The 27,843-nt window shown below is 49.4% G+C and overlaps 8 protein-coding genes across 8 annotated transcripts; 2 read left to right on the top strand and 6 right to left on the bottom strand.

Moving 5' to 3' along the window:
- Positions 1-109: 109 nt before the first annotated feature.
- On the bottom strand, positions 110-2,689 carry N0V89_001741 (uncharacterized protein; the record flags this gene model as incomplete). The annotated part of the gene is made up of 1 exon (XM_056210552.1): positions 110-2,689. One exon carries the CDS (start codon positions 2,687-2,689, stop codon positions 110-112), a length of 2,580 nt encoding a protein of 859 aa, XP_056074025.1.
- Positions 2,690-3,584: 895 nt separating this feature from the next.
- Positions 3,585-5,904, bottom strand: N0V89_001740 (uncharacterized protein; the record flags this gene model as incomplete). The annotated part of the gene is made up of 3 exons (XM_056210551.1): positions 3,585-4,015; positions 4,076-4,979; positions 5,824-5,904. The coding sequence occupies 3 exons, from the start codon at positions 5,902-5,904 to the stop codon at positions 3,585-3,587; spliced, it is 1,416 nt and encodes a 471-aa protein (XP_056074024.1).
- A 489-nt stretch (positions 5,905-6,393) lies between these two features.
- Positions 6,394-11,058, bottom strand: N0V89_001739 (uncharacterized protein; the record flags this gene model as incomplete). Its single annotated transcript, XM_056210550.1, has 1 exon — positions 6,394-11,058. The coding sequence occupies one exon, from the start codon at positions 11,056-11,058 to the stop codon at positions 6,394-6,396; it is 4,665 nt and encodes a 1,554-aa protein (XP_056074023.1).
- Positions 11,059-12,219: 1,161 nt separating this feature from the next.
- N0V89_001738 (uncharacterized protein) lies at positions 12,220-13,263 on the bottom strand (the record flags this gene model as incomplete). The annotated part of the gene is made up of 3 exons (XM_056210549.1): positions 12,220-12,543; positions 12,591-13,058; positions 13,147-13,263. 3 exons carry the CDS (start codon positions 13,261-13,263, stop codon positions 12,220-12,222), a joined length of 909 nt encoding a protein of 302 aa, XP_056074022.1.
- Positions 13,264-15,267: 2,004 nt separating this feature from the next.
- Positions 15,268-16,694, top strand: N0V89_001737 (uncharacterized protein; the record flags this gene model as incomplete). The annotated part of the gene is made up of 3 exons (XM_056210548.1): positions 15,268-15,411; positions 15,470-16,087; positions 16,143-16,694. The coding sequence occupies 3 exons, from the start codon at positions 15,268-15,270 to the stop codon at positions 16,692-16,694; spliced, it is 1,314 nt and encodes a 437-aa protein (XP_056074021.1).
- Positions 16,695-18,547: 1,853 nt separating this feature from the next.
- On the bottom strand, positions 18,548-20,431 carry N0V89_001736 (uncharacterized protein; the record flags this gene model as incomplete). The annotated part of the gene is made up of 3 exons (XM_056210547.1): positions 18,548-18,661; positions 18,706-20,168; positions 20,215-20,431. 3 exons carry the CDS (start codon positions 20,429-20,431, stop codon positions 18,548-18,550), a joined length of 1,794 nt encoding a protein of 597 aa, XP_056074020.1.
- A 2,650-nt stretch (positions 20,432-23,081) lies between these two features.
- Positions 23,082-25,356, top strand: N0V89_001735 (uncharacterized protein; the record flags this gene model as incomplete). The annotated part of the gene is made up of 2 exons (XM_056210546.1): positions 23,082-24,115; positions 24,219-25,356. The coding sequence occupies 2 exons, from the start codon at positions 23,082-23,084 to the stop codon at positions 25,354-25,356; spliced, it is 2,172 nt and encodes a 723-aa protein (XP_056074019.1).
- A 1,033-nt stretch (positions 25,357-26,389) lies between these two features.
- On the bottom strand, positions 26,390-27,535 carry N0V89_001734 (uncharacterized protein; the record flags this gene model as incomplete). Its single annotated transcript, XM_056210545.1, has 1 exon — positions 26,390-27,535. The coding sequence occupies one exon, from the start codon at positions 27,533-27,535 to the stop codon at positions 26,390-26,392; it is 1,146 nt and encodes a 381-aa protein (XP_056074018.1).
- Positions 27,536-27,843: the final 308 nt, after the last annotated feature.

Raw genomic sequence — 27,843 nt, 5'->3', positions numbered from 1 at the left:
TATCACCGAAGACGTAGTTGCGTATACGCTCTGTAACCTAATATACTAAAATAACTTATCGCTACCAACCATTACTGCCCAACTAGAAGCCAAATATCCCTATTCCTGTTCACTGCTCTCCTTTCCAGGCTACTACAACATTGGCAACCATGGGCACACGAACGCGCCCAGCCTCGCCCACCTGAAATCCCTCCTTCACACATTCATCTCCGTACAAGCTCCTATGTGCATCCCAGTCGCGCTCATTCTGCTCTGTCCAGCCTCCCTGTGGTTGGCCCATCCAGCTCCATGCCAGCTGCGTCCAAGCATCCATGCTCTCGTGCTCCATTCCCGACTCCACCTTGAAAGCCGTGACCTTTGCGAACCCAGAGTCTTTAAGTATGTTCTCGACATGCGACGCCTCATACCATTCAGGCTTGATGTGCGGGTGGGCTTCGCCGTACAGTCTCGCGCGCACACGGTCCAAGGCCTTGGCATGTGGCAGCGTTGCCCAGGTTGTCATCACCGCCACCCCCCCAGGAGCAAGCGAGCGCAAGACTTCGGCGGCCGCCTTTGGTGGGTCCCTGGCGCCAAAGATGAGGAAGTTCGTGAATGAGTGTGTTACGGTAGACGGAGGTAGCGAGAGCTCTTCGGCTGGCATGACCTCTGTCTTCACCGCAGAATCCCACCCTCGTGATGTCACCTGCTTCTCAAAGTCTGCTATAAAAGCTGGGTTAATATCGGTTGCGTAGATGGTGGTTTCGGGTGAAGACGAGACCAACTCCGGGTAAGTTTCGAGAACGGCACGCGTAACGGCACCGGTACCGCATCCGTTGTCGTGAATGACTGCACCGGCAGCGATGGGAGGCAAGTGATCGCGTATATACTGCCTCGCGACAGTAATCGTGCTATCGCCTATCATGGAATTCAGAAGACTAGAAGTGCGGGGAATGCATTGCTTCGGGGCGAAGGTTGACGACGGCGTTGGAGCTGGCGTCTCGCCCTTCTCTGCGGAAACTGTCGTGTCTTCCGTTCCCTCTTTCAGTCCAAATTGTGTTTCGTTCTTTCGCGACATGTCGTACTGCTTGACTGCAAAGACCGCCAGAAAACCAGCGAGAGCAAAGGCAATGCCAACTTGCCACACGGTCTTTAAAGCATCCGAGTAGACGCCCAGAGCCTCGTCCCTAGTGGGTGGCCTGACATTCCGCAAGCCACCCATTGAAGCGAAGCCGTATGCATTTCCATTGGCTAGTTGCTCTCGTATGCCTCTGTCGCTGATACGATGTAAGAGCTTGTTCACCCGACCGTTAAAGATGACGGTTGGAATGGTTACGCCCCATATACCACCGAAGCTTCGCACAAACGCGTATGTGGCTGTTGTTCTCGCGACATCGCCGTCACTGAGCGCTGCCTGGACGGCCGGCAAGACGGATACTAGGATGATACCCAAACCGACGGCAGCAATGATCTGGAAGCAGACCCACGCAGCCTTGTGCGATCCTGCGTCAAGCAATGTAAAGAGCCCAACTCCGATGGAGGCCAGCGCAAATCCTACGAAATGCTGCGGCTTGTATTTTCCCGTCTTAGAGATCATGCCTCCCGCCACGATCCCCGATGGTACCAGGAGCATGTTGAGTGGAAGCTGATTGACACCGGATCCTAGAGGTGAGTTGCCTAGGACGCCTTGGAAATAAACAGGCAAGAACCAGATGACCCAGTAGAGGAGCAGGGCGCCATCGAAAGCCATGAAGAATCCAGCTGCCGAGGTTCGCTTCGCAAAGAGGCGATTAGGGACCATAGGATCGTTGCAAAACTTAGTCGACTCGTACCAATGAAAGACGGCCCATCCTACGAAACCGAGAACGAGAGGTGCGATGATATTCGCCGAATCCCATGGAAATACGACACCTCCCATGACGAGTCCCAGCAGAACCGAAGTGACGGAAGCCATGAAAATTGCTGCGCCAACGAAGTCGATGCGGGCGAGAGCCACCTTCCAAGTCTTGGGCTCGTGCTTGAGGTCCAGAAAAAGAACAAGGTAAACAAGCGCTAAGCCACCTGTAATGAGGTTCAAGTAGAAGCACCACCTCCAGTTGGCCTTAGCGATGGCGCCGCCTACAATGGGGCCGATGGAAGAGCCAAGAGCACCCGTGATTCTGACAAGTCCCATAAACTTTGCACGCTCCTGTAACGGTACCAGGTCGCTGACCACGACATCGCAGAGCACCAATATACCGCCCGCACCGAGACCTTGCACAGTGCGGCCACCAATCAGCATTCCAGCGCCCTTTGCACCACCCGCAATACCGCTGCCGAGGATGAAGCAAGTGGTCAGCAGGAGAAGAGGCCATCGTCTCCCAAAGACATCGGCTAGTTGGCCGACAAAAGGCTGTACGACGGCAGAGGCAAGAAGGAAAGCGTTTCCCACCCAAACATACTTGCTCCCCATATCGATAGACTCAACAATGGTAGGAAGAGCAGTAGTGACAATAGTAGCTTCCAAGGCGGTAGAAAGGCCCAACAGGCACAGGGAAAGGAAGACGGACCAAAACTTCAGCGACTTTGGGGTTGCTGGCGCTGCAGTTGGAGTCATCTTTTCGGGCGTTGAGGATCCATCTCCTGTCTCTTTTTCGTCCAATGGCGAAGGCGGCGAGGTCGAAGCAAGGACTGGAACCTCGCTCTGCTGAATCGCAGTTGCTGGCGTGGCCATTACTGTACCGAGTCTGAGGTATGTACGAGTTTAAAGCTCATGCGACGACTTCGAAGCGAGGGTGAACCAAGAGCAGGCGTGCGACTAGACAAATACAAACGAGCGGTACAGAAAGCCTAAAGGCGTCGATGCACACGGCGTACCACCGGGGGGCGTAGCATTCTTGCAAATCAACACCCACCACACCAATAACACATCTTGCTTGTTGGGGCGAAAATCTAATTCTTTGTTCCGTCGCACATTGCCGCCGCACGTCTCGTCTCCTTCGGCGACCGGCTCGTGCGAAGAGGGGGGTCCAACCTTGCCAGCCAGTGCACATGCACCGTTTATGGTAGCTCTCCGCCGTGCGCCAATCTATCGACGTGGAGCGCTGGAAAAGATGTGCGCAAATCACCGCCGCCAGCAATAACTAACGGCTGTGGCTTGACGTGCATGGCACGGTGTACGCCTCCCGTCGCCCAAGCGTTGAGCAGGCTGCAGAGCTTTGACTCCCGGAAGTCGGCGTTTAAACGCGGACCACATTGAGGAATGGTCACCGGACGGCCTACAGGAACCGTCAATCGAAAGGGCCATCGCTGCGGTTCGGTCGCAAGGTCATCCCCGCAGGTTCGCGCATGGGGGCCGAAAGAGTGCCCGCCGTCTAAGCTCAGTGCACTTGCCAGGATGTTTTCCACGAGTGGTAATCTAACCGGGCTACACATATTGAACTTCAGAACCCTGTAAAGACGAAAGTAGAAATGTTTGATAATTAACGACTTCCAGATGGAGGCACGACGTGCATGTCTCGGAGTGCCTAGAATCCGAGTGAAACCAAAGTTGCAGGCGGAGAAGCAATCTTCGATTGGAACCGAAATGGGATCTTCACCACAACGGCAAAGATCGCCCGATCGATATACTACTTTCTCAACCTGAATTCGACTTCCACATTGCCCATGGGAGCGATGGGCGGCATCACTACGAAATCCATACACACGTTCTGCGGTCTTTCCGTCAAGCCCCCACTGAGCCTAACGTCCCACTTGCCGACAATGTACGCGAGGATGTCTTTCACCATCGTCACTCCGAAAGGTCTCCCGGGACACGCATGCCTGCCGTAGCCAAAGATGAGCGAGTCAATGGTCGCCGAGCCAAATCTCCAGTTCGCATCTCGCCCCTCATCTACCTGATCCTCCAGCCAGCGCTCGGGGTAGAATCTGTCAGCATCTTTGATCCATGGCGTAGCACGCGCGTTGTAGCGCGGATTCGTCGCTGCTATCAGCGTATCTTGAGGAATGCAGTGACCGGTTGACAACGTGATGGGCTTGTGCGTCTTGCGCAACCACCCAACTAAGTTCACGCATGCTTAGCCTGCAGTCACCGTGCAAGGGGATTCTCGGAATGACTTACTGACACCCTGGGGATTCATACGTGCGCTCTCTTTACAGAAGGCGTCGACGAATTTCATCCTTGCGACTGTTTTGCGAGTCCATTGTTCGAAGGGGGCGGCTGCCAGCTCGCGGTCAATTTCTGCACGGAGAGGCGCTACGTATTGAGGGTAGGAAGCTAGATCGATTATGGCTTGTACGAGGAGAAAGGTTGGTCCGTGGATGGCTGCGAAACAGAGAGAGTAGTGGTCTTTTTCGACTAGTGAAGGGCTGAAATGAGGGTTCTCGGAGGGCTTGTATCGTCGGAGTACCCATTTGGTAAGTCTGCCCTCCTCTTCCTCTTCCGAAGAAGCTTTGCTTTCCACAGGGTCACCCAAGTGCTTTTGGACAAGAGGAGCAATTGACTCGGCGATGCCTTTCTTGGATCTCTGCACGGCTTTCTTCTGAGGCAAAATATGCGCTATGAAAGGCCTGAGGACGGTGGGAAATTGGCGGAGCCACGTCGAGTACACTACTACGGCGATGGCATGGTCGATAGACGACGTCAACCATTTCTTGTCTCTGTTCAGCGGACTGCCAACCATCAGACGACCAATCACGGGTCCGACGATGTTCACGAGAACTTCTTGTGGTGGTCGCGAGGTCCAGGTTTGGGAATCAGGCAGGGACTCGTTGCTAGCGTGTTGTATTTCATCTTGGATGGTGGGGAAAAAGTCATCGACTTCAGTGGGGAGGTCATATTTGATGCTGTGCGCTAGCTCTTTGTCTACCCATCCGCTGCCTGTCCAGCGGATCGCGAAGCGGTCGTACATGCTACCATTGGTGGAGAGCTGGGAGTCAGGGAGGTTTTTGAGTTCCTCGATGCAATATGCTGGGATAATGACGGTGGGGTCTTGGAAGGGAACGATGTAAGGCTGGTTTGGATACTGTTTTTCGTGTCAATCACCAGACCTATTGATGGAGGAGGTTGGTTTGTGTACTTTTTGATTTGCGTCATTGAGTACTTGGCGGCAATCACTCGACTTGGGGCTTTGGACTGCTGGTATTCCGGGGATATTAAGGCGGCGTCTTCTTTCGAGCTTGTGGAGAACGTATATAGAGATTATAGGGACGATGAGGGCAATGGATGCATAAAAAGAGATTTCCACGCCATATCGAGCCACGGTTGCAGCAGTGAAGAGTAAATCACCCATCCTTGCGATTATTGAGTCACCAATTTCACAACGTACAAATGTTAACTGTTCTAGAAGTTCCAAGGTTGCACTTTGTTCACGTGATCAACATGGCATCGTTGCTGAAGTCTAGAAGCCGTACCGGCGTCCGGCAGCTTTGCATCTATACGGGTTCGCATCAGCACTGCTACATTTCTGGTAGATGAAAGTGCAACAGGGCGCATTTCAAGGGACGGCGCGCAAACGATAGATGTTCGTTAGCCGGCACCATCATTGTTGTTCGGCACGCTTGGGCTTCACGGAATAGGCATTAGTTTACATGAGCTCGCATTTCAAGGGTTGCGTTTTGGATCCGCTCGGTGCGCGGTGTCTGGTCGGACTTTTGGGCGTGCCCAGTGTACTCGCAGCGCTCAGTGTGCAGACTGAATATAAGTTGATCGGGGCGCGAAGTCTAGTTGGTTCTTCGGCGCGACGAATGTATTCGCAGCGCTCAGTGTGTTCGTGCCGAACGCGATTCATCGGTGCGCGGGATGCGTTCGGGTGCCTCGGCTTGTCCATTATGCTATGCTCGCAATGCTTGATGCGGGTGAACAAGTACCTGAATCGGGGTCCGCATGAAGTACGTATACTCGGGCGGCGGTCCAAAGGGTCCCTCGTTGCCCTCGGCTTGCTTCAGCATGCTTCGCTGCCCGAAAGGCCTCGGCTTGTTTTGTTGTTTCCAGCTTGCTTCGGCAGGTTTACATTCTTTCGGGCCCCGAAGAAAACTACTCGGCGCCCGAAGAACATGGCTGCTGCTAGCCAATAGCATAAATGTTAGAGTGGTGGGGTCTGATTGGCTGAGCGGCCGCTATTCTGCACCACACGATCCTGCATCGCAAAATCGCAGTCGAAAGTTTACTCTGAATGTTGAATGAATGCCTGATACAAAACAATGGTGGGACTCCAATGTGTTATTCAAGCATAGTCTGAATGGACCGCTCTCTCGTAACAACTTTGAAGATACTGATGTTTGACTGGCATATCAGATACCATAAATGAAAGCGAGTTCAAATCAAGACCTACGTATCATTTGTCTCTTTTGGAAAGGCACGAACAGTATATTGTCTATCAAACGGTCCAAATTCCACGGCATGATACCACTGTCAAAAATCCCGCTAGAACAATGTGATTAACTTTCCTTCTGAGAAATTTGCACAGACCTCAACACTCTCACAATCTCATCATAATCTTTACCTTCCATTAAACCACCAAGTGCCGCTACGATCAACCTCTGCATATGCCTAACATCCTCGCAAGAAAAACACTCATCGCTGTATTCGAGCCTCAGCTTCAGACAGCCTTTCCTACTTGCAGTGAACTCTGCCATAATCTTGAACTTCGAACCTTCCGCCCAAGTGTCGTCTGATGTGACGCCGTCAATAGGAAGTCCCAGGTCGTGGTCAAGATCGTGGAATGTAACCATGGCGTCAAACAGTGGATGATTTGGATAATCAGGTTTGATGCCCAGATGTGAAAGTAGCTGGTCCCACGGAACTGCATGAGAAAGCGCGGCCCTGCTGGAGCGTTGAACCGACTTGATGAATGAAAGTTGCTTTAATTCCGTTCCTAGGGAAGAGTCCGAATGTTCAGAGTCGGACAAGTTGTTTTCCACTTGGGGATACTGAATCCGGATGGGTAAAGGCTCCAAGAAAAGACCTACTACTTCGAGATCGTCTTCGGAATTTCGATTCAGATACGGAGCCCCTATGGTGATGTCGCAAAGTGTTTCTTTGTGTTGCAACGCCAGGGCCACCGATGCTAATGCCAATTGATGCATCGTGACCTTTCTAGCAGATGAGAAGCGAAGGAGGGAATTGTAAAGGCTTTGTGGAATTTCACAGACGTATGATGAGCCGCCCCATTGCTTTCTGGGCGTGTTTTTACCAACGGAAAAATCTGACAATGATGGGTTGGAAAGATAATTGCGCCAAAATGACAAGTTTTCAAGTGGAGCTGGCACCGACCATGCATGATGTGAATATGCTTTTGCCACAGGTGCTAGCGTTATTCCATGATATACATCTGCCACCTCTTGAAGTACTTTTCTGAGGGTCGTGAGGTCGCAGATGATGTGGCTGACAACGACAAGCATCTTGGTTGGCGATAGTAAGACGCGGATCAGGTCGTCGACTTTAAGATCGAATGGGTCATTGACTTCCTTCGGTATATCGATATGCTGGACTTGTTTTACGGTAGGTGGAACCTCACTGTATGATCTTGAGATTCCATTGGTGTATCGAGAGCTGAGAATGCGATGCCGGCTCAAGATGGTATCCCAAGCTGAGACAAGCCGCTGTTGCTCCATCGTCCTGGGGAAATCACACGAGTAGGAAACATTGAAGGGCGACGTAGTTGAGTTGACTTGATACTTGTACCACCAATCCTTTTCTATGGGGGAAACCCCATGATCTCCAAGACTGGTCTGTGTCGCAATGTCGTTCGGGTGCTGCAAGGCTGCTAGAGCACTAGCCAGGTCGCGAAATGACGGTGAGCCCAAGATCAAACGAACCGAGATCTTCCGCTTGAAACTCTGCGACAGGCGATGGGCGAGGGAGATCAGAACAATAGAAGTAGCACAGACATCGTCGACATTGGAATCGAGATGGGTTTCAGCGTCCATTGTCATGCCAAGGACCTCTCGCAGGCACGCTAGAACCATCTTTTCGGAGGTAGCAATGCTTTGACCATTCCGTGGCTCGTCAATGATGTCCGAGTTCGAAATGTATCTGTAGTCTAGCTTTCCTGCGGGAGTCATTGGAAAAGCTTTTACAGCCTTGATGCGACGGGGAAGCGCATACGGAGGTATGTGCTGACTAAGGCTTGCTCTGAAGGACTGCATGTTCAAACTCGCAGGCTGAACAAAGGCAACCAGTTCATCGTCATTTACAGCGACAGCAGCTCCGGTGCAATCTTCATGCGCTCTTTCGATACGGATCCCCAGATCATCAAGGTCTATCCGAAAGCCACGTAACTTGATCTGCCGGTCATTGCGGCCAAGAAGCATCAACTCCCCACTGTCGCTCCAGTAGGCTCGGTCTCCTGTTTTGTACATGAATTCTCCGAAATGTTCTGGGCAGACAGAATCGGGAAAGAATCGGGTTGAGGTCTCTCGAGGACGCCCCACATAGCCATGTGCGACTTGCACACCAGCCAGATAGATTTCTCCGATAACACCAGGAGGAACAATGCTTTGCTTGCTATCGAGGATATAGATCCTTGACGAAGGAGTCGCTGAACCTAGACTGACAGGTTCTCCTACTTTTAATCGCTTGATTGTTGCACCGCAGGTAGCCTCGGTCGGGCCGTACATGTTGAAGAGCTGTTTGTGTTCTGCCCAGATATCACATACGCTTTGTGGAACGGCCTCTCCAACAAGGTATACAGCCTTCAAGTTTGGATAGTCTGACGGCTCGAGGATCTGGGCGACTGAAGGAGTGAGGATTACGGAGTCCGCCTTCTTCAAATGGTCGAGTGGTTGTGATTCATCCTGGAGTACCAATGTTGCCCCGTAGCTCAAGGTTGAGAATATCTCATGAATACTTCCATCGAAAGCGGGCGACATAAATTGGGCTATTCTCCAGCCAGATCGAGAGCAGAGTCGTACGCTGAAATCATTTTGAAATGCAACTAATCCGTCGTGACGGCACAGCACTCCTTTGGGGTTTCCAGTAGATCCCGACGTGAAACAAATGTACGCGTTGGACTTCGGATGAGGAGTTTTGGTTGACAAGTCTGAAGTATTGTTCTCTAGTAACAGCTCTTCCACTGAAAGGCAAAGGTTGCACGACGCTGGCATTCTTGACTTCGTTGCTGGTCGTGCAGTAAGGAATAGTTTAGCACCCGCCGATTTGTAGTTGGTATCTCGGATAATGTCGGGTACGTTTTTTTCGAGGGGAAAGTAGGTTGCGCCAGCTTTAAGAACAGCATAGATCGCAACGATCCAGCTGATCGATCGATCAGCATCTACACATACAACATCACCTGGTACAACATGTACTGCTAGGGACTTCGCGAGATGGGAGGACTGCTCGTGGAGCTCAGAGTAGGTCATAGTCCCTGACCGCCACTCGATGGCCGTTTCGGCAGGATTAGACTCTGCGGATCTTGAGAAGAGAGACACCAGAGTATCCCTACTGTGAGCATGCGTCGAACGTTTCGAGGCCCAATTCCCAAGCTTTCCGAGCTCGCTAAGTTGATCCGTCGTAATGAATGACTTCAGACATAGATTGAGGGTGGAGTCGGGGTTCATAATAGCCTTCAAAGCAGTTGCAAAGCTTGCGCCTAGACATGCCATATGGTGTCTTGCGAAGCTATCGGCGTGATAACTCATGGTAATTTTACCGCAATCTCCGACTTCAATGTGAATTGGAATATCCGAGTATACCACACCATACGGGCATCCGACGGAGTCAGAGAGGGAGCCGAGAGTGGAGTTAGGCCCGTGGAATCGAACATTAACTGCTGAGTCGAAGTTTCGCACGAAGCCGTGATTCGGTGTGCTCCATTGATAGGTCGTCAACCCCAGCAGTTCAGCGAAAGTTTCGCTGATATACTCTCTAATTAGATTGTGATGAGATAACCGAAGGGAGAAAGGCAAAGTGTTGATAGTCGGTCCGATTACGGTCTCTACACCTTCAATCGGTAACGTACGCCCAGATAAAACTGCACCAAAGCATACCTGATCGGAATCAGTATACCTCGAAAGTACAAGACCCCATGCGGCATAGTAGAGCGACGCAACTGTTACGCCTAATTTTCTAGCATGCTGGACAAGCTGTTCTGGGGACGATTCGACTTCGACCTGTTCAAGACCTTTCGTTTCTCGTTGTATGCCGTCTGGGCGACCGGGAAGAAGTAATCGCGTTGTTGCAGAAGGATACTTCTTTTTTTGCGTCCTCCAAAATTGCACAGCGGACTCGTGCTCGCGCTCTTGCAGTAGCTTCAGCTGTAGAGCGAACGACGTGTACGAAGGACCTGGTGTGTATGTTTCGCCTCTTAAGCACTTCTTCACTTTAGAGAGAAGAAGGCTAAATGAGACTCCATCAATCAGAGCATGGTGGAAGCTATAGATTATGGTGCTTTTACTTCTGACCTTGGATGATTGCAAGGTAACGACTCTTACTTGGGCTTCAGTAATCTTCGCATGTTGTGGCTCCGCTTTCAACATTCGTAGGTAACATCCTTCGTCGTAGACATTTATCTCCTCCCAAGCGAAGCGACCCGGACCACCTTCATACATATGGCCTTCTGTCTCTCCCACTTCGAAGGACAAGTTGAAAATTGGTTCTGTGTTCATAATCGCTTTCCATGCCAACTTGACTGCAGGTACAGCTTCTGGCTTATGTTCCTCGTAGTATGAAATGACGTTGCGACCAGGATTCATTTGCGTAGAGCGAACAAGGGATAATTGCATCTCCGTCATTGGACATTTCGCGCACGGCTGTTGCTCTTCGGTAGCCAACAATGCAACACTGTCTCTGCGTATGCGTTTTACTGATAGGTCGTCCGTATCGAGATGGACTCTTTTGAGCCCTGCACGCTGGGTCTGAGCGATTGCATGTTTGATGTCTCGTGGCGTGTAGACAGGTGCCTTGTCGGCAAGCACTTGCAGGGCACTAGCGGCGAATATTGATTCGAACGATATTCGGATTCCATGTTTCCTCAACCCGGCCTGCAGTTGAATTGAGGACAGTGAATCGCCCCCGTTGTGAATGAAACTCGCATTCAGATCTAACAAAGATATTGGAGTGTCCAACACCCTAGAAATTTCGGACAGTATGATAGCTGGTGACATTGTTTGAGGTTTACACTGTCATTGATAAGGATGTTGCGCGTGGAATGGCCTCATGCATGTAGGGTGACTGAAAACCAGATCCAATGACGGATGTCACTTTCATAATTCAGGAGTATCTTTTGCGCACTTGACGCGTGGAGCTATGCCTCTATGGCAATCGGCTACCGAAGTTTATGTGTCTTTGAACGTACTAATGCCACACGAACACCAACGCCGTTACATGGCAATTATTTCGTCGATGAAACCTCGCATCCAATCTATTCAACATGTGCGAAAAGTCCGAAACACTGTGGTATTTCGCATATGGGTCGAACATGAGTTCGTCCAAATTCACCGGCGGCCGAGGTATCGTCCCCCTCTCGTCTGCTCGAGTCCGCGTACCAGGCTGGAAACTCATCATGGAAATTCCGGGACTACCGTATTCAGAACCTTCATTTAGTTCTATCTCCGTAGAACGAACCGTTGACTTAGAAAGTTGCACTACACCAGGTGTTCTTGGGGTCGCTTATCTCATCACTGCGGACCAGTATCGTCAAGTGTTGGCGTCGGAAGGCGGAGGTATTGCTTACACCGCCGTCTGCCTTGCAGGAGAGCCCTTGGATAAGGAATCGGAAGAAACAGTCGGTCCGCGTGTCGTGCTCAGGACATTGCGTACTGCATTATCTCGGCGGCCAATGCCGCACCCTAGCAAGCGTTACATGGTGAGAGTGCATCCGAAATCCTTCAAAATATTTAGACAATCAAACAAGGAGCCTCTATCACTCTAACCACGATTCAGGACATCTTGAGAGAAGGCGCAAAAGAAGCAGAGTTGCCCACATCATATCAGAAATATCTCTCCGAAATTCCATATTACAGGCCTGCAGATTCAGAGTGGACAAGACTCGGTGCATCAATCTTTGTCGCACTTTGGGGACCTGTGATGACAGCAATGGAATCATTGACAAAGAGGAATATTCAGAAGGATGGAAATACTGCCCCATTTGTTATAACCCTAGTCAGATTAGTCATGTGGCTTATGTGGGCATTTCACGATTTCCTCATGGCACCGATGTTTGGTCGGGGCGACGGTTTGTAAACAGCTTTAGATTGTATGATGACGCACTCGGTCAGACATAAAGTATAGAAGACTATTCTTCTAATGAGAGCCCTCATCTCGCACTATAAGGAAGTTTTGTCATCCTGAGCCTTGTTCGCATCCTGCTTCTTTGTCTGCTTTTCCCACATATCGTAATATCTACCATGCTTGCGTATCAGCTCTTCATGCGTCCCTCGCTCTACAATTTCCCCATGATGAAAGACAAGAATCTGGTCGGCATCAGTTATGGTAGAGAGTCGGTGGGCGATTGTCATCGTTGTTCTGCCATTGGTGGCATATTCAAGCGCACCCTGAATCTGTTTTTCAGTGTGAGAGTCTAGTGATGCAGTTGCCTCATCAAGTAATATCATTTGGGGGTCTTTGAGTAGTGCACGCGCAATAGCAATCTATCATGACTCAGTAATGCTGGTCAAAGAATATTGGGGTTGCTCACCCTTTGCCTCTCTCCACCGGATAGTCTTAGTCCTCTTTCACCAACTTTGGTATCGTAGCCTTCAGGGAATTCGGTTATTCGATCATGGATACTTGCAGCTTTACATGCTTCGTAAATCTCCTCCAATGCCGCATCTGGTTTCGCATATTGTAAATTGTAGAGTATACTAGCGTTGAATAGGATTGTCTCTTGCGGAACCACCGCAATGTGTCTTCGGTAGCTCAGCATTTTGAGACTGCGGATGTCATGCCCATCTACCTGTATACTTCCACTAGATACGTCGTAGAACCTGAAAAGGAGCTTAAGACAGGTTGATTTCCCGCTACCGCTTTCGCCGATAATGGCCGTCTTTGTTCCAGGCTCTACCGTGAACGAAACATTGTTGATTGCTGGCTTCCGCTGGTGATATGCGAAAGACACGTTTGAGAAGGTTATTCTGCCGTCGCACCGCATGATTTCCTTGGCATTCTGAGCTTCAGTTACAGTAGGTTTATCGTTGAACTAATGGCTCTGTATCAGCGTCTGTTGCACAGAGCTTGACGAAAATCTATCTTACCAAAGCCAGCATTCTCTCGGCGTCAATGAGATTGTTCTGAACTTGATTGTAGAAGCTTCCAAAGAACTGAAGCGGCGCTTGGAGCTGTGTGAAATAGGCTAGTATGCTGACAAACATGGCAACCGTTTGTTGACTATTGACAATTTGAAAGGAGGATAACAAGACAACTAACAGGATGCCGAATGCAAGGATAGTGTTTTGCGTGATGTTAAGTAAGCTTAGAGAGAAAAGAACGGAAAATTCGGCTTTTTGGTAGGTTTCGACGTGACCTGCGAATTTTGCAGACTCTTGGTCCAGTGCTCCGTTGTGGTGCACAGTCTCATAAGACATCATTGTATCCATCCTATTTCACTGTCAGAGGTCTTTCTCCAAGAAGCAATGGCGATGAAGCCTGGATTGACTTACTTTGCTGCGTCCATTTCACGGTCCTTAGTGCTCATTTCGCGACGCGCCTTTGCTCTCCATTGCGCCATGTATATGGTCATGTAGATATAGCTCCACATGACTCCAATCAGAATTAGAGAGTAAAATGCATCGTACCGAATGAGAAAGTATAATGATGCAACTCCAAGGTCGAAAACCATAGGGAACAGCTGGAACGCAAAACTATCTAGGAACGTGTTCAGTGCACTTCCTTTACTAAGAGCACTCATGACTTCTCCAATGCGTTTACTAAGATGAAAATCGAGAGATAATGTCATGATGTGCTCAAACGCTGCGCAAGTCAGTCTCTTGAAGAGATTCTGGCGAACGGGGATCCAAATAATGGCGCGTATAGACCCCAGTACACCCTCTTGGCCTTGCAGACCGCGGAACAGGATGTACAGTGCAATGGCCTGATAAGGCATCTTCCCCGTCCCTAACGATGAAACCAAGATTTCCAGTTGATAAGGAACTAGAATATTGACAACTCTCTGAGAAAGCATCAAGCAAAAACATACTAGGAGGTACATCTGTTGTTTCAGGTCTCCAGATGGCCTACTCAATTAATTAGTTCTGAATGAATTTGGAAAATGAATACACAAACCATATATGCGGAAATAGCACTCGAAAACCTATTGAATAATCCAACCAGCTCCCTTTTCCAGCCGTGGACGACTTCAAATGCTTTCCGTTACTGGTGTCATTGCCTGCAGAGCCATATGTGGCACGAGATGGTCCTTGCAGAAGGCTCTCATTCTCTCCATCATCTTCATAGTTGTTGTTGTTCGGTAAGACGTAGATGATGCACATACACGATAGAACAAACAGTCTACTGACCCGGAATATCCATTTGATGACGTCTATGGTTTCTCCGCGAGGCTTCTTTTCAAAGACCGATATGATAATTTCAAGAATGACCGCAGTTGCCCAGGCATGGAAATTCGATGTTGTCGGTTGGAAAGAATCCTCGGGATCTGGGAGCAGACCGGCGACGTAATACAAGAGGATAGCGACGTGTGAGATCTAAGATGATAAGGAGTCATACAATGCGCATTCATAACAAAAGACTCACTAGGCTAGCCTGACTTAACTTATGATCGTCTTCCTGCCCCAAAGACGAGACAAAACCTGGAATTGCAGCGCCTACGCTTGCAGAGAAGCAAATGGCCAGAAATAGCTGCATCCACCAGATCACACGGACAAGGTTCCTCTTTTTGTGGTAGACATTCGAAATGTAGGCTTTGTTATGAAGGTAATGGTTGACGAGAAGTGAGCAAGACAGAACTAGATACAAAGCTAAGGGGTAGCTGTAATACAAGATCACTAAGGGCTGAAGCAGTGCCATTGCAATGCAATCAAGAAAGGAGTTGGGCGTCAGGTCTGCGAGCTTCTACAGCTTGACAGATGGATCCCTTTCATGAACTGTTTCTGGAACGGAGATAGGCGTATTCACACTTCCATGGTTGTGTTGCCGAATCGGGGTCCGAGGTGTGGTCGAACGACGCTTCTCTTCTGATTGGCTGTTTCGGTCAGCTGCGCCACTACCAATTTTGCCGATAATGATGATCTCTTCAACAACAAAACATTCCAAAACGTCTTCAAGGTTTGTGGATCAGTCTTTCTTTTTCGAAAGTAGCCATGCAATCTCCCACGGGTCTGAGTCTATCTAGTCGGGGATGGTCAAACATTGAAGCAATCATGCCCAAAATCAAAGGGGCTGTTGAGCAACGGAGCATAAAACACAACACAAACATCGATCTTTCTACCGCTGAAAACTGGCTTATTCGACCAGAGTTGATTGAACTGTGCAGAGATGCTATCACGCAACAGCTTGAGGCGCAAGTAAGTAGTCTCCCCCATTGCCTACACAGCGATCATCCTGACTAACAACATTATGTAGCATTTTTCGTATCCACGTGGCTTCTCTGGCGACCCAGATCTTCTGGATGCGTATGCGTCTTTCTTCAACAGATATTTCAACCCACATGTTACGGTACTTCCGTCCCACCTGTCCACCGCTCCTGGTGCAATGGCCTGCATAGACGCATTGTTGTACAACATTTGCGACCCTGGCGATGGGATTCTGGTACCTGGTCCTTATTGGAATGGTTTCGATTTCGGGATGCGTGTTCGATCATCCGTCAATCCTGTCGCAGTGGACCTTCCTTCATTCCAATCGAACTTTACTGACGAATTGCTTCCGTCGTTAGAAGAGGCATACATATCAGCCAAGTACCCCATCAAGGCGCTCATGATATGCAACCCTCACAATCCTCTTGGTCTCTACTACCCGAGAGCTGTGTTGGAAGGCTGCATCCAGTTTTGCAAGAGACACGGCATCCATTTCATCTCTGACGAAGTCTATGCGCTGACTAGCTTCGATGCTCCGGACCTTGCTGAACCTCGCGAGTTTGTTTCTGCTTTATCCTTAGATCTAGACAAACTTGGAGCAGACAAATCGCGCGTACATGTGATCTGGAGTACGAGCAAAGACTTCGGTCAGAGCGGTTTCAGAATGGTACTGAAATACTCTTGTTCCAGACACGAGCTATGATACTAATAAAATCCATTAGGGATGCACTGTTACACAGTTCAACGAAGAAATGGCTGTTGCATTAGCGCTGGCAGCCAACACCCAGATCTCTGCGCTCTCTACGATCTTCGTCACCAATCTTCTCACATCACCAAAGCTTCCCTCGCTCATTGCGCTCAATTCGCAAAGGCTTTCCATCGCTTACCAGAAACTGACGTCCTTCTTTAAAGAGAACCAAATTCCATACATCCCCTGCAACGCTGGACTGTATGTTTTCGCAAAGATGGCAACAAAAGCGACGTCCTGGGATGAGGAGTCCGACGTGGTTGGGCTATTGAAAGGCGCAGGTGTGTTAGTATCTCCTGGGAAAGCATATCACGGGCCAGAGAAGGAGAAAGGTTGGATGAGAGTAGGCTTCTCAGTCAAGGATACCGATTTGGAGAAGGCAATCCAAAGAATTAGACGGGTAGTTGAAAATATGAGAAGGTACGAGAGAAAAGATTCGCTGGGTATCTCATCGAAACGCTCGGCATCGCCACCAATAGAGGTGGATCAGCCCGTCAAGAGGGTGAAGATCTCCGCTGCAACTTAAACATGTCGGATTGGGCATCCAAGATGGGATTTTGGTATATTCAGACTGTTTTCATAATTTGAAACCAACTTTTTCCAGATTGTATCTATAGTTGTACTGGAGTTACGGACTCTTTGGGAGCTCCCTTGCAATCCCACACCCTGCATATGCCCCCATAGATAGAGCGGTAGGGGTGCTCTTTGCGAAACTCGCGCAATCTCCCGCTGCAAAGACTCCTGGAACGTTCGTCTTGCAGAACGGTGGGGCGGCGTCTATAACCCCCATCTTTGATAGTTGAACGCCAATCTGATCAATGAGCTTTGTATCGACCTTCGTCAGTGGGCGGTGAACCAAAAAAGCCTCGGTGGAGGAGGACCCATCTTCGAAATGAAGCACAATCTCTGCAAAGGAATCGTTTGAACTAAGACGTTCGATCTTTCGGTCGTCGATTGCGAAACCTGGTGTAGTGATTGCAGATGAGAGCTGTGTAGCGAGGTCTGAGTTCGCATTGGTGTAAATAGTCATCTTATCCACAAACTTGTGGCCATCTTGAGCCAGTATCGTCGCCTGAAATGCATTTGCAAGTCCATCTACGGCCAGCAAGCCAGCTGAAGCGGAACCTCGGAGTTCAAAGCCGAACTGAAACATGCAGTGGAAGCTACGAAGGTACAATTAGCAGAGGCGTTTTAGAAGACGAGCTGGCTTTGAATTCGCTACTTACATCAATTTCGCATACAAGCTTTGGTATCCTTCCACGTTCGGAAAAACATCCTGGGCTCCCGTTGCAAACAGAACCTTGCGCCCTAACCAATGTTTTCCTGCATCATCGGAAAGCCGAAAACGTCCATCGTCCAGCTTTTCTATCTTTTTTATCCCATTGTAAACGAATTTCGTGAAGCCGGCTTCTAGTAATTCGGTGCGCGATGCATCGAGCATGTCTCCCGGGGAACGATTCTCCCACGTGGATGTTAGTCGCATAGGAGTTGAGTAGTGGTTTCGTGGTGTGTTGTTATCGAAGATGATACACGTATGTAATGCCCTATAAAGAGTAAGGGCTGCCGAAAGGCCAGCGTAGCTACCGCCGATGATCAGCACATCGACTGTGTGGGAAAAAACATTGTCTCCGTTTTCGGTCATGGTGTGTCCGTTCAACCTGGAGAACCAGAGTGTCTGAACCCTACCTAATCTCAAGTGACAACCCTGTGATATATGATTATACGCGAACGCTCATGTCGTGATTGGTTGGAACAGGTTACGAATTTCGGGGACCGGTGGGCGTAAAACGAGGTCACGTGTTGGAACACAAACATCAGGGTCACAGCGGAGGCTAGGGAAAACGAGCTAAATTCTAGTACGTCTGTAAAAGTAACACCTCAGATGGCTTTCCTACACACCACTGTCGCCGGAACCTGAATCGGTACTAGGATGCTGGTAGATCTAAGGCGTTGGGCTGTGTATGACTAAACATCTGACCTCGACACTTTCTCTCGGCTCGGCATTAAGGGGTGTATCGACATGGTTAAAAGCTGCATGTGCGCAGACTATCATTATTAGCATATTTTCCGCAGATGACTTCCAGCTCAAACGCACATTTGCTGACTCCGTTGCTTAAACTATCCCAGATTTTTATCACTGTGACTTCACTTGTTCGTTGTTTGTCGAGATAGTACCACTTCTGCTGATCTGAGTGAGTAAATGTCGCCGTTTGTCCACGTTCCTCATTGGCTCCTTTGAGGAGATCGCACGCATGCATATCATGAATTCGAGTGGTTTGGTAGTCCATAGTCGCCAGCGGCCAGTCTTGCACAGGTCCATTTAGAGGCCGCCACACACTAGGTAGGTATTAGCCTAGTGTAAGTAAGTGTGAGGATAGCTTAATACTTCAACATCTGAACACGACCCTGTAACAGGTCATCAACGTTCTCCCAAGGTTCAATGTTCATCTTCAGTCTTCTCAAAGCCCCCTTCGGGGATTGATCGCAATGAACCTGGGCGTTGTTAGTATACCTTCGTCTCAAGTGAGACGACTCACCATGGTTGCAGGTTGCTCCTTGTTGTCGTTGTTCTCTGTTTTAGCGAGTTCGAGTCTGCGTTTTCGCAATGTGTGATCGAAGATGATTACTCTAGGAGCGCCGGTGATTCTCTTGACAAAATCTTCGATGTGTGGATAGTAGAGGTCTCTGACGGTCTCCTTATTGTTGCCTCGCAGTGCATCTATGGTTTCTTGTAGGATATCGTCATCATGAAAAGCGAAGCCGTGGGTATCCAGGACGAACTGGTTCCTTGTTGGCCTCGCATCGTATATCTTAACAGCATAGTCTTGCCATTGGAAATTGCTCCGATCGTATCCGGGATCTGGACTGATTCTCATGTAAGGGTTTCCACTTTTGTTTTCCCATGGTTCAAGGAATCGCATTTCAGCCACCACGCTCCCAGGTTCTACTGAGGGAATTTCCTTTTCCGCAGGTGGTGCTTCCCCCTCGAACCAGACTGGAACAAATTCGATTGCGTATGGCCATGCATTGCGTAGGGGGTAGACCTTTCTCAGCTTCCAACCCGATTCTTCGCCTAACGTCCTCCACTGTGATTCATCTCTTTCTTTGCCGCCCACAGCCACCATCATGTTCATGTCAGCATATCTCGACAGTCTACCAGTATGACCATCCTCCAGGACAGATTCCAAAACAATAAGACGACTTTTGGAACTTCTCTTAATCGACTTGCGGATGTTTTTCAAGATAATGGCAGCCTTATTGTCGTCCCAATCATGGAGACACCATTTCAGTGTATAGACTTCGAAAGATGGGATGCTCACAAAGAAATCACCTGTGAGTAGGTTCTCTCCTGGTATCTGGCCACCCACATCCTCAAATTGACCGTCAGGGGTGTGGAAATTTGCCCGCGCCTGCTCAATAACCCTGGGAGCTTCGAGAATCGCACCGGTCATTGTTCTGAACTTTCGAAGGAGCAAGGCAATGAGTCCGCCACCTCCACCACCAATATCAATAACGGTACCATGAGCTACCTCTTCCCACGGATAATCCTCTAAGATTCCTGGTGCCTGCGCAATAGCGCCTCCACTCAAGGTCTTATGAAACTTCTGTATCCACCCTTGGTCTGTGAAATATTTGAACATGCTGTCATCTGTGTCGTAGTTGACTTGGGCCGGTGAGCGGGAAATTCCGGCTCCACATGCAGCAGGAATCCCGCGGGCCATGTCGTAAAACTCGTTTCCGTATAGTTCTACCCAATTGCGCCATTGTGTCCAATGGTCAGAGAGAAGTAACGTAGATACGTGGTTGTTTTGGTATGTTTTGTCCTGCTTGTTGTACGAAAATACTCCGTTGTTGAAAAGCGTGCGCATGATCTGTCCTAAGCGGTCGGCTCGTGCTTTGCATTCTTTTGCGAGTGCGGGCAATGTCTTTGGCTCTTGCCGTAGGATATCGGGAATGTTCAATTCCACTGCAGCACACAATGCTTTTGTACTCATGTACCCTTTCGTAATCAGTGAAGTCGTGTCATGATCAGTGGGGCACAATACCTAAGTAATGGTCTGCAAGAATGAGATGTCCTGGCTCGAGAAGGTGTTGTACCTCAGCTACAAGGTCCAAAGTCTGGCCAGCTAGAGCCAATGTAGTTTTGTTCGGGAGAGCCTCCGTGTTATGGAGGGATTCCTGCAGGGCCAACTTTTCGTCTCCATTCAGGCGTCGAACCGCCGACTCCAGGGAAGCGTTCAGCTCATGTAGGAGAGACTCCATACTTTCTGAGCGATTCATCAATATTGCTATGCTTTGAGGTTTTCTATAGTCTGGCGTATTGCGGATGAGACGAGGCAAGGAGTGTTTAATGGTTGGGAGGCTCGATGATTGGTCGAAAAGCCCTAGACGCGCCTTCGGCGCCCGATCCCTCAACACCAGTTTCGGGCCCCTGGCGCCACATACTGTACCATTCCACTAATTTTCCAATGAGTATTGTCAGTAAAACGGAATCACTTCACTATTCCGCCAAAAGATGGACGCGTCAGAACCTCAATACAACAACGAGACTACCGCGCTTCTAGCCACGGGCGCTAGTGCGACTAGCGTTAGAGATGGTCTACTGGCTGAGAAAGATTCGGCAGCTGTGCAAGTCCTTCCTGTTGCACTTTTCGCGGCACTCGCTATGGCATGCACCGCTGCAACATCGTACTTTGCTTATGCTTCGCTTCTTTGTCAAGATCCCAAGAGTTGCAAAGGTGACGAATCTAGCAAATTTGCTGGCCTTGTTGCTGTTACAACTGGGGTTGCTAATATCGTTGGAATTTCTGCGTTCGGAGTCTTGCAGCGGTTGGCCATCACTAATCGCAAACGTGGTCTGATGATCTGGATTGTATGCCGTTCTATGAGTGTGGTTATGCTGCTATTGGGTGGTAAGATCTCCTTGTATGATCTGCGAAATTGAGCTAAGCTTCAACCACAGTTTTTGCGAATAATATTTATGTTGCCTTGTCTGGGAGACTGTTTGAAGGATTGGCATCCGACAATCTCCTCCACTTCACACTCAACGCCATATATACGGAATGTCACGAGGTTCAAGCATCTAGTCTCATTGGATACTCGCTCGGCTTTTATATGATCGGAATATCCGTCAGCCCGTTTGTTGCTGGTTTATTCAAGAGCTTCATCACCAGCTTCTTGATTGCCCTCGGTCTTTTCGGTGTTACTATCTCATACCTCCAACTCTGCGTACAGGGTCATCCACTTGAGCAAAACCACAGCGGCAGCATCAACAATGACGGGTGTCGATCTACCCAGAATCAAGCTCAAAATCCAACACAGAGGTGGCTAAGCACCATCCTAGTGCCTTTAGAAGTCTTCCGAAAAAACCCACGCCATCTTTCAGTTGGACTAAGTCTTTTGTTTTACAATACCATCCAATCGTACATTTTCAGTGCACTAATAGTGTACGCATCGGTTCGATTCCAATTCACTAGTAAGGAAAATGGAATTATCATCTCAGTTGCCCACTCCGTAGCAGCTCTTTACATTTTTACTACCTCGTTAATCGTACCCCGATTGTTAGTGTACATCAAGTATGTAGAACCCGCGCAGGGCAAAACAAAGACCACGAGATTGCGGAACTTAGTCTTGGCGTTGGTATCCCTTGCTATACAATCTCTATCGTTGTTAACGCTTGCCTTTGTTTATAGAGCTTGGCACATGTACTGCATAACGATTTTTCTTGCGATCGGATTACCTACTCCTTCTTACGTTAAAGCATACTATGCTGCATTACATGAGGTTGAGGCAAAAGTCAAGGCTCTGGCGGGTCTGGCCCTGATGGAAACGCTGGGGAGTGTTCTTGGACCTTTGATCCTCGGTAGTGTACAGGGTGCTTCTTCAGTTGACGGGACGGTTTTCTTTGTTGCAGCGTCGCTTGGGTTCCTCTCCATACTATCCCTTAGTGCTAGCCCTTTCATGATAAGGCACACCTGAATACATACCATATTCTATTGGCAATACTATAACGCATCTGCATCGCATTACTGCTTGAATGAATAACTTTGACATACTTTGGTCTAATTTGCTGACGGAGCAACTTTGTACTCGGTTTGAGGCTTCAGAAACTCCGATAGTAATTTGGTTCACGAACGGTCTGTAGTGCTTTGTGATCGCTGTGTGGTTTAGAAACATTTTGCGGTTTGGATAATTCGCTCCATTCAATTAGCACTTTCAGTGTGGGATGCTGCTTTAGATTTAGTGCTGACAACTCGTTATGACCCCACAAGGCAAGGATTGAAGCTAAGCCCACTAATGGCTTATGCTCCGTCTGATACCCCGCAATCTGTTACTTCAAAGTCAAGCACTATCGAGCACTATCATCAGAATTAGGCTTAGGTCGCCGACACAAGCAATATCCAATACGGAGGACCTACAGTCTACCATACTGCCCATCCAGGTCCAATCATAGGCTTTGAATATTAAGGGCACATAGATGTAGGTTACCGGAGCGCGTAAGCGTCGTTTGGCAGGATTACGTTCCAGGGTGATTGGTCCCATCGAAAAGCCAGAATGCCATCCTCACCGTTCGAAACCTATCGCTTGGCGCCTACGACCCGAGAATTCGGAGACCCCAGTCCTATGGTCGCTTTCGATCTCAAGCACAAGCAAATGTGCTGGGCACGCAGGATTCTAATCCCTCCTAGCACTACTGTAAATGCTCATGTGCATGTGCTTGCGCCCTGCTATCGTACGATACGACGTGCGAGACACTCTCATTGGTGATGTAGCATCAGATACCGATCTTTATCCTGGCATATCTCGCTGCTTTAATCTAAAATAGTGACTATGAATCGAAGAGCACCCCGTCGCTCTGTGGGATCTCTTTTTCCACTTTATAGTTTGCCAACCGATGAACACTTGAGTTATAATGGAAGCACCCCGACTCTCATCGGCCGAGAGCCTTCTCCGCAAAGAATACAAGCAGCCTTCCAAAGATCCATGGGCAGCTCCTTACGGCGGCCTCTCATCGTACTTCTGGCAAAAATACGGACTTCGTTCCTCGCCACGGCCACTCGAGGTGCCTGCGACTGCGCAGCCCCTCTTTGATGCCGATTTTCTGAATGCGCAAAATATCCAACCGGGTGTGCCATCATCATCGGATGTTGTGGTTGTAGGTGGTGGCATCCACTCGCTCATTTACGCTATACATCTTCGCCTCCGCTCCCAGTCTCTTTTTGCAAGCGACCCGACTCTCCACGTACCCTCAATCACTGTGCTCGAGCGACTTCCCTCGCCAGGCTACAAGATTGGCGAATCGACACTTACGACCTTCGGTGTCTGGCTCAGATCAGTCGGCATTAGCACTTCAGTCTTGTGGCGGTTATTCGGTGCAAAGGATGGCCTCGCCTTTTACTACCTCCCTCCAGACGGCTCCTGGGACGGAGTCACGTCGTTTTGTGCGAATGGCCCTAGTGGTGATTTTGTAGCTACGTTGCAGATCGAGCGCAAAATCAGCGAGCTGCTGTTGACGCTCTACGCACAGCGGCTGGGGGTGAAGGTCCTTCATGGTACGGGCGTCGACGTCCCTGGGACGCCGATAAGTAGTGACCCGGTCTTGCCGCGGCTTGCAAAAGTACGCGAAACATCACGTTCGAGTGACCCGGACAAACCAATAAGCTCGTCTGCGGTTCCTCCGTCGAATCTCGAAGCCTCGCCTTGCCGTACCGAGCCTAAGGCTGGACATGTGAAATTGACAAATGGTGTAGATATACAGACCAAGCTTTTGGTAGATGCAACCGGCCGATTCCGTCGCTTTGCGTCGAAAAAGAGTAAGTCGGAGCGGTTCGAGGGATTCAACACAGACTCTTTCTGGGCGTACTTTGAAATGACGGGCGACGAATCTGATCTGCCGTTTGATAACTACGAGAGTTGCCATACGAACCATATTTGCATTGCTGAAGGGTAAGTTCTATCTCCACATACCTGAGCAGTGGTTTTGAATGGTGGATTTTGAGGAAAAGAGCTCATCTGTTCTCATGGCTGTAAGCTAATGTATGTATTACAGCTGGGCGTGGCTCATTCGGCTTCCCACATGGGAGGGTAGCTCAATCCCGAATCTTACGGCTATGATCAATTATCTATTAGACCTCAACCAGGCCAATACACCTTCGGACTCGTACCCATCGATGGAGGAGGTAGCTCAGAGGTTCAATTGCAAGGTCCGCTGGGTCACGAGCATCGGGTTCGCGCTTCGCAGCGATGTTGTCTACCCTTCTTCGGAGGAGTTACAAAGGTATGGTGGTTGTGAAGCAGAAAGAAAATTTAATTGGATCACATCCAAGTACCCGCGTATGCAAGCATACATGGATCGCCACCGACTCGTCAAGGATTTGTATGGGACGAACTCGACATGGTTCATCCGCAAGCAACTCACTTACAGCACACCTATCTTGTCCGGTATCGCGAATAAGACTGGCGACGACGGCGACGGTATGGCGTGGGCAGCTATCGGCGATGCGGCTGGATTCACGAACCCGCTTTATTCCCCAGGGATCAACTGCAACATGGCTACCAGTGTTTTCCTGGCCGAAAAGACGCCTTACCTTCTGTCTAGAGGTAGACTGGAGAAGGAGAAGACTTTGGATCAATACAACAAGTTCTGCTCGGAAAGAGTGGCCAATCTAAACCGTATGAACAAATACAACTACGTACTCATGCAATCGCCCCGGACTGGACCCTTGGGCCCACTTTGGCAGTATATGTCTGGAACAGGGAATGCCTTGTGGCGCAGATCTTCCGAATTTGTGTCCGTCGACCGGGTCGCAGAGTTCGTGACCACGTGGGAATGGGGCTCCCAGCATCCAGAGTACACCATGTTTGCAAAAGAGGTCATTCGGCTTCTGGGGAACCGCTTGGACGACGGACCACCTGAGGAGGCGCGAGTGGAGGAAGTGCTGCAGCTTTCGGAGGAGATGATGGCTCGGGCCAAGCAGAGCGGCAAGTATATAAATCGCTGGGCAGGGCTGTTCAGTTGGTATGACGATGAGTTGCGGTTCAACGCGAGCAAGAAAGGAAGGGATAAGCTCGCTGTGCGATGTGAGGGATGCGGAAACTGGCGCATTTTGACGGGTGTCTCCACAAGGTGCTGCACTTGTGGAATAGTATGTAAGGAGGTAGATATCGTCAGATATGAGGATGCATGAGGCGGCGAAACAGGAATCAGTATATGAATAAGCCCAGTACCCAATTATGACCACACTAAAGTGCATCCGAGGCGCAAGCTCAGCTATGTAGAGAAGGACAAGATTTGGGATCTGTGATACTTGGTCTAGTACACCATGCCCGCACTCTCTAAAACATTAAGATTATGTATAATATAGTTCTCTTCAACCCACTGTTACTATGACCTACTTACAGGTACCATAACCTGTATGGCTATAAGATTGTTGGCTTGAAACACGCTCATAGATTGGGAACATAGCTTACCATCCAGCTTTACAGTGTCCATCTGTGGTACCACAGAAGCCGCTGCTGGAATAACATTGTCCATTGAACGGTCCATCAGCACATGTCAACCCCTTGGAGGCACCACAAGATAAGGCAAGAGATTGCTGAAGCCTGGGGATCGTTTGCGAGCCGAGATAAAACAACATTTCAGATTAGATAATGGCGGCTTGATAGACGTGTGAGACGGGCACTGTCTGCGGGGTTGGCTCGCTTCAGAAGGTGGGAATGAATCTTACGGTCGACTATAGCTACGGTCAAGGTGGCACAGCTGACGACTTTCCTGCCTACAACTGCATTATCTTTGAAGATGGTCTGTTGATTCCGGGCTCGTGGTAGGTGATATGTGGGGTAGGCTGTTCAATGATAGGCATAGACAATATTACACCAACGTGTTAGAGTGCTCATAGCCGATCGCTTGGAAGTAGAATAGAACACTGTGAGTTGTATGTGGAGATCTTCTCACGTAACACCCCAGGCGATGCCCAAGATATGCAAGACAAGGTCGATTTCGGACAAAATCTATGGAAGTTTATAGATAGTCTAGCTTGGTGTAGCGGCCACTGTGCTACAAATGTTTTAAACCTCCACTTGTATACCATTCCACTCACCTGGATACTTGGTGTAGTATCCCCACCCGATACCCATCTACGCCTTCTGCTCCCCGCCACCTGAGCCTCCTCCGGATCCCCTGTCACCAACCCGATAGCATGCGCGTTCGGTAGCGTGTACTTAGTGCCTGCCCCGACCGCTACCTTTCCTGGAAGCTTTCTTGGCTCGGGAAGGTCGTTTCTTGGTGGTCTTCTTGCGGTGTGTGGCAGGCCTCTTTTTGATAGGGTGTTTGGGAGTCTTCTTGGCGCTCTTCTTGGTGCCGCACTTGCCGGCCTTCTTCATTGCTGCGGTGCACTTCTTAGCGGTACCGCACTTGCCAGCCCTCTCCATTGCTGCGGTGCACTTCTTGGTGGTAGTGCACTTGCCAGCCTTCTTCATTACCGCGGTGCATGTGGGTTTTTTCAACGGGCAAGCAGCGCTCTGCTTCTTGGAGCCCATAGCGCGCTTTCCGTTGCCTGGTTTACCGTCGCACTCTTGAGGAGACCTCTTGCTAGGGATCTTTGGCGGACCACAGACTCCATATTTTCCGAGAGCACGTTTTGTGGCGCTGTCGCTGTCGCTCGGATGGTCGCTGTCGGCGCTGGTGCCGTCGCAGTTGATAGAAGCGTTCTCAGTGCCTTCCATGCCAGGTTGAAAAACAATTTTCCCGTCCCCGTCTTCGATGGCTATGATTTCATCTTTATTCCTCGCACTCTTGGCCATGTGATGAATCGCGGTGATTCTGCCGCTCTTGATTCCTTCATGAAGTATTTCGACTTCTTTTGACGTGAAATAGGAATTCTCAAAGTTTTTGTAATCTACAGCTCCGAAGACCAGGATCGTCCCCGTGGCGACTTCTGCCAGGGCCTTGGAAGCCTCTTCGCCGTCGTCGTCTACCTTGTCTACCTTGAACTCTTTGTACCATGGGTGATTGGGAGGGGGCTTTGAGCGATCTTTCCATTTAGGTGCAGTTATCATATTGCCATAGAAGAAATATCCGGGGCTCGTTCTCAGAAATCGTGGGATTTGTTTTTTGTCTGCTCCACCAGAGTAGAATAGGTACTTTTCGGTTCTCTTGAAGTGCTTCTTGAGATACGCCACATACTGCGCCTTGGTGATGGTCGGTAGTGCTTCTTCAAAATCGGGTTTGGCGCCGGCGCGTACGACTAAGGTGTTATTGATGTGGTCGTCCAGTAGAGGCGACGTAGCTGCAAAGTTGAACAGCGAGAGAAGAAGCAGGAAGCTTGCTACTAGGCCCGTCCAGCCGAACCTATAAGGACGCGCCATTCTCTAAGATGATTCTGCTGTAGACTTGCGATCTCCTCGTGTGAAATGAAGAAAAGATAACGGTCGAAAGCGACCAGTGACAAAAGAATGACGGAAAACAAATGGTCGAAAAAGAATGTTGATAAACGAGTGGCAGAAAGCGAATGGTAGAGAGTAGTATACTAAGAGGCAATAGCTGAGGTATTTGACTTCCTTTTGAATGCCATTACACAGGGTAATCAAAACAAGGTGAATAGGTATCGGTTCCCATACTAGGAAACGTTAGTGTTGCGAGACTGATGTGCCATGATTGGATTAACGGATGCGTC

The sequence above is a fragment of the Didymosphaeria variabile genome (assembly GCF_027946475.1).
Source record: "Didymosphaeria variabile strain IMI 356815 chromosome Unknown scaffold_2, whole genome shotgun sequence".
NCBI classification, from domain to species: domain Eukaryota; kingdom Fungi; phylum Ascomycota; class Dothideomycetes; order Pleosporales; family Didymosphaeriaceae; genus Didymosphaeria; species Didymosphaeria variabile.
This window is presented reverse-complemented; position numbering and strand designations above follow the sequence as displayed.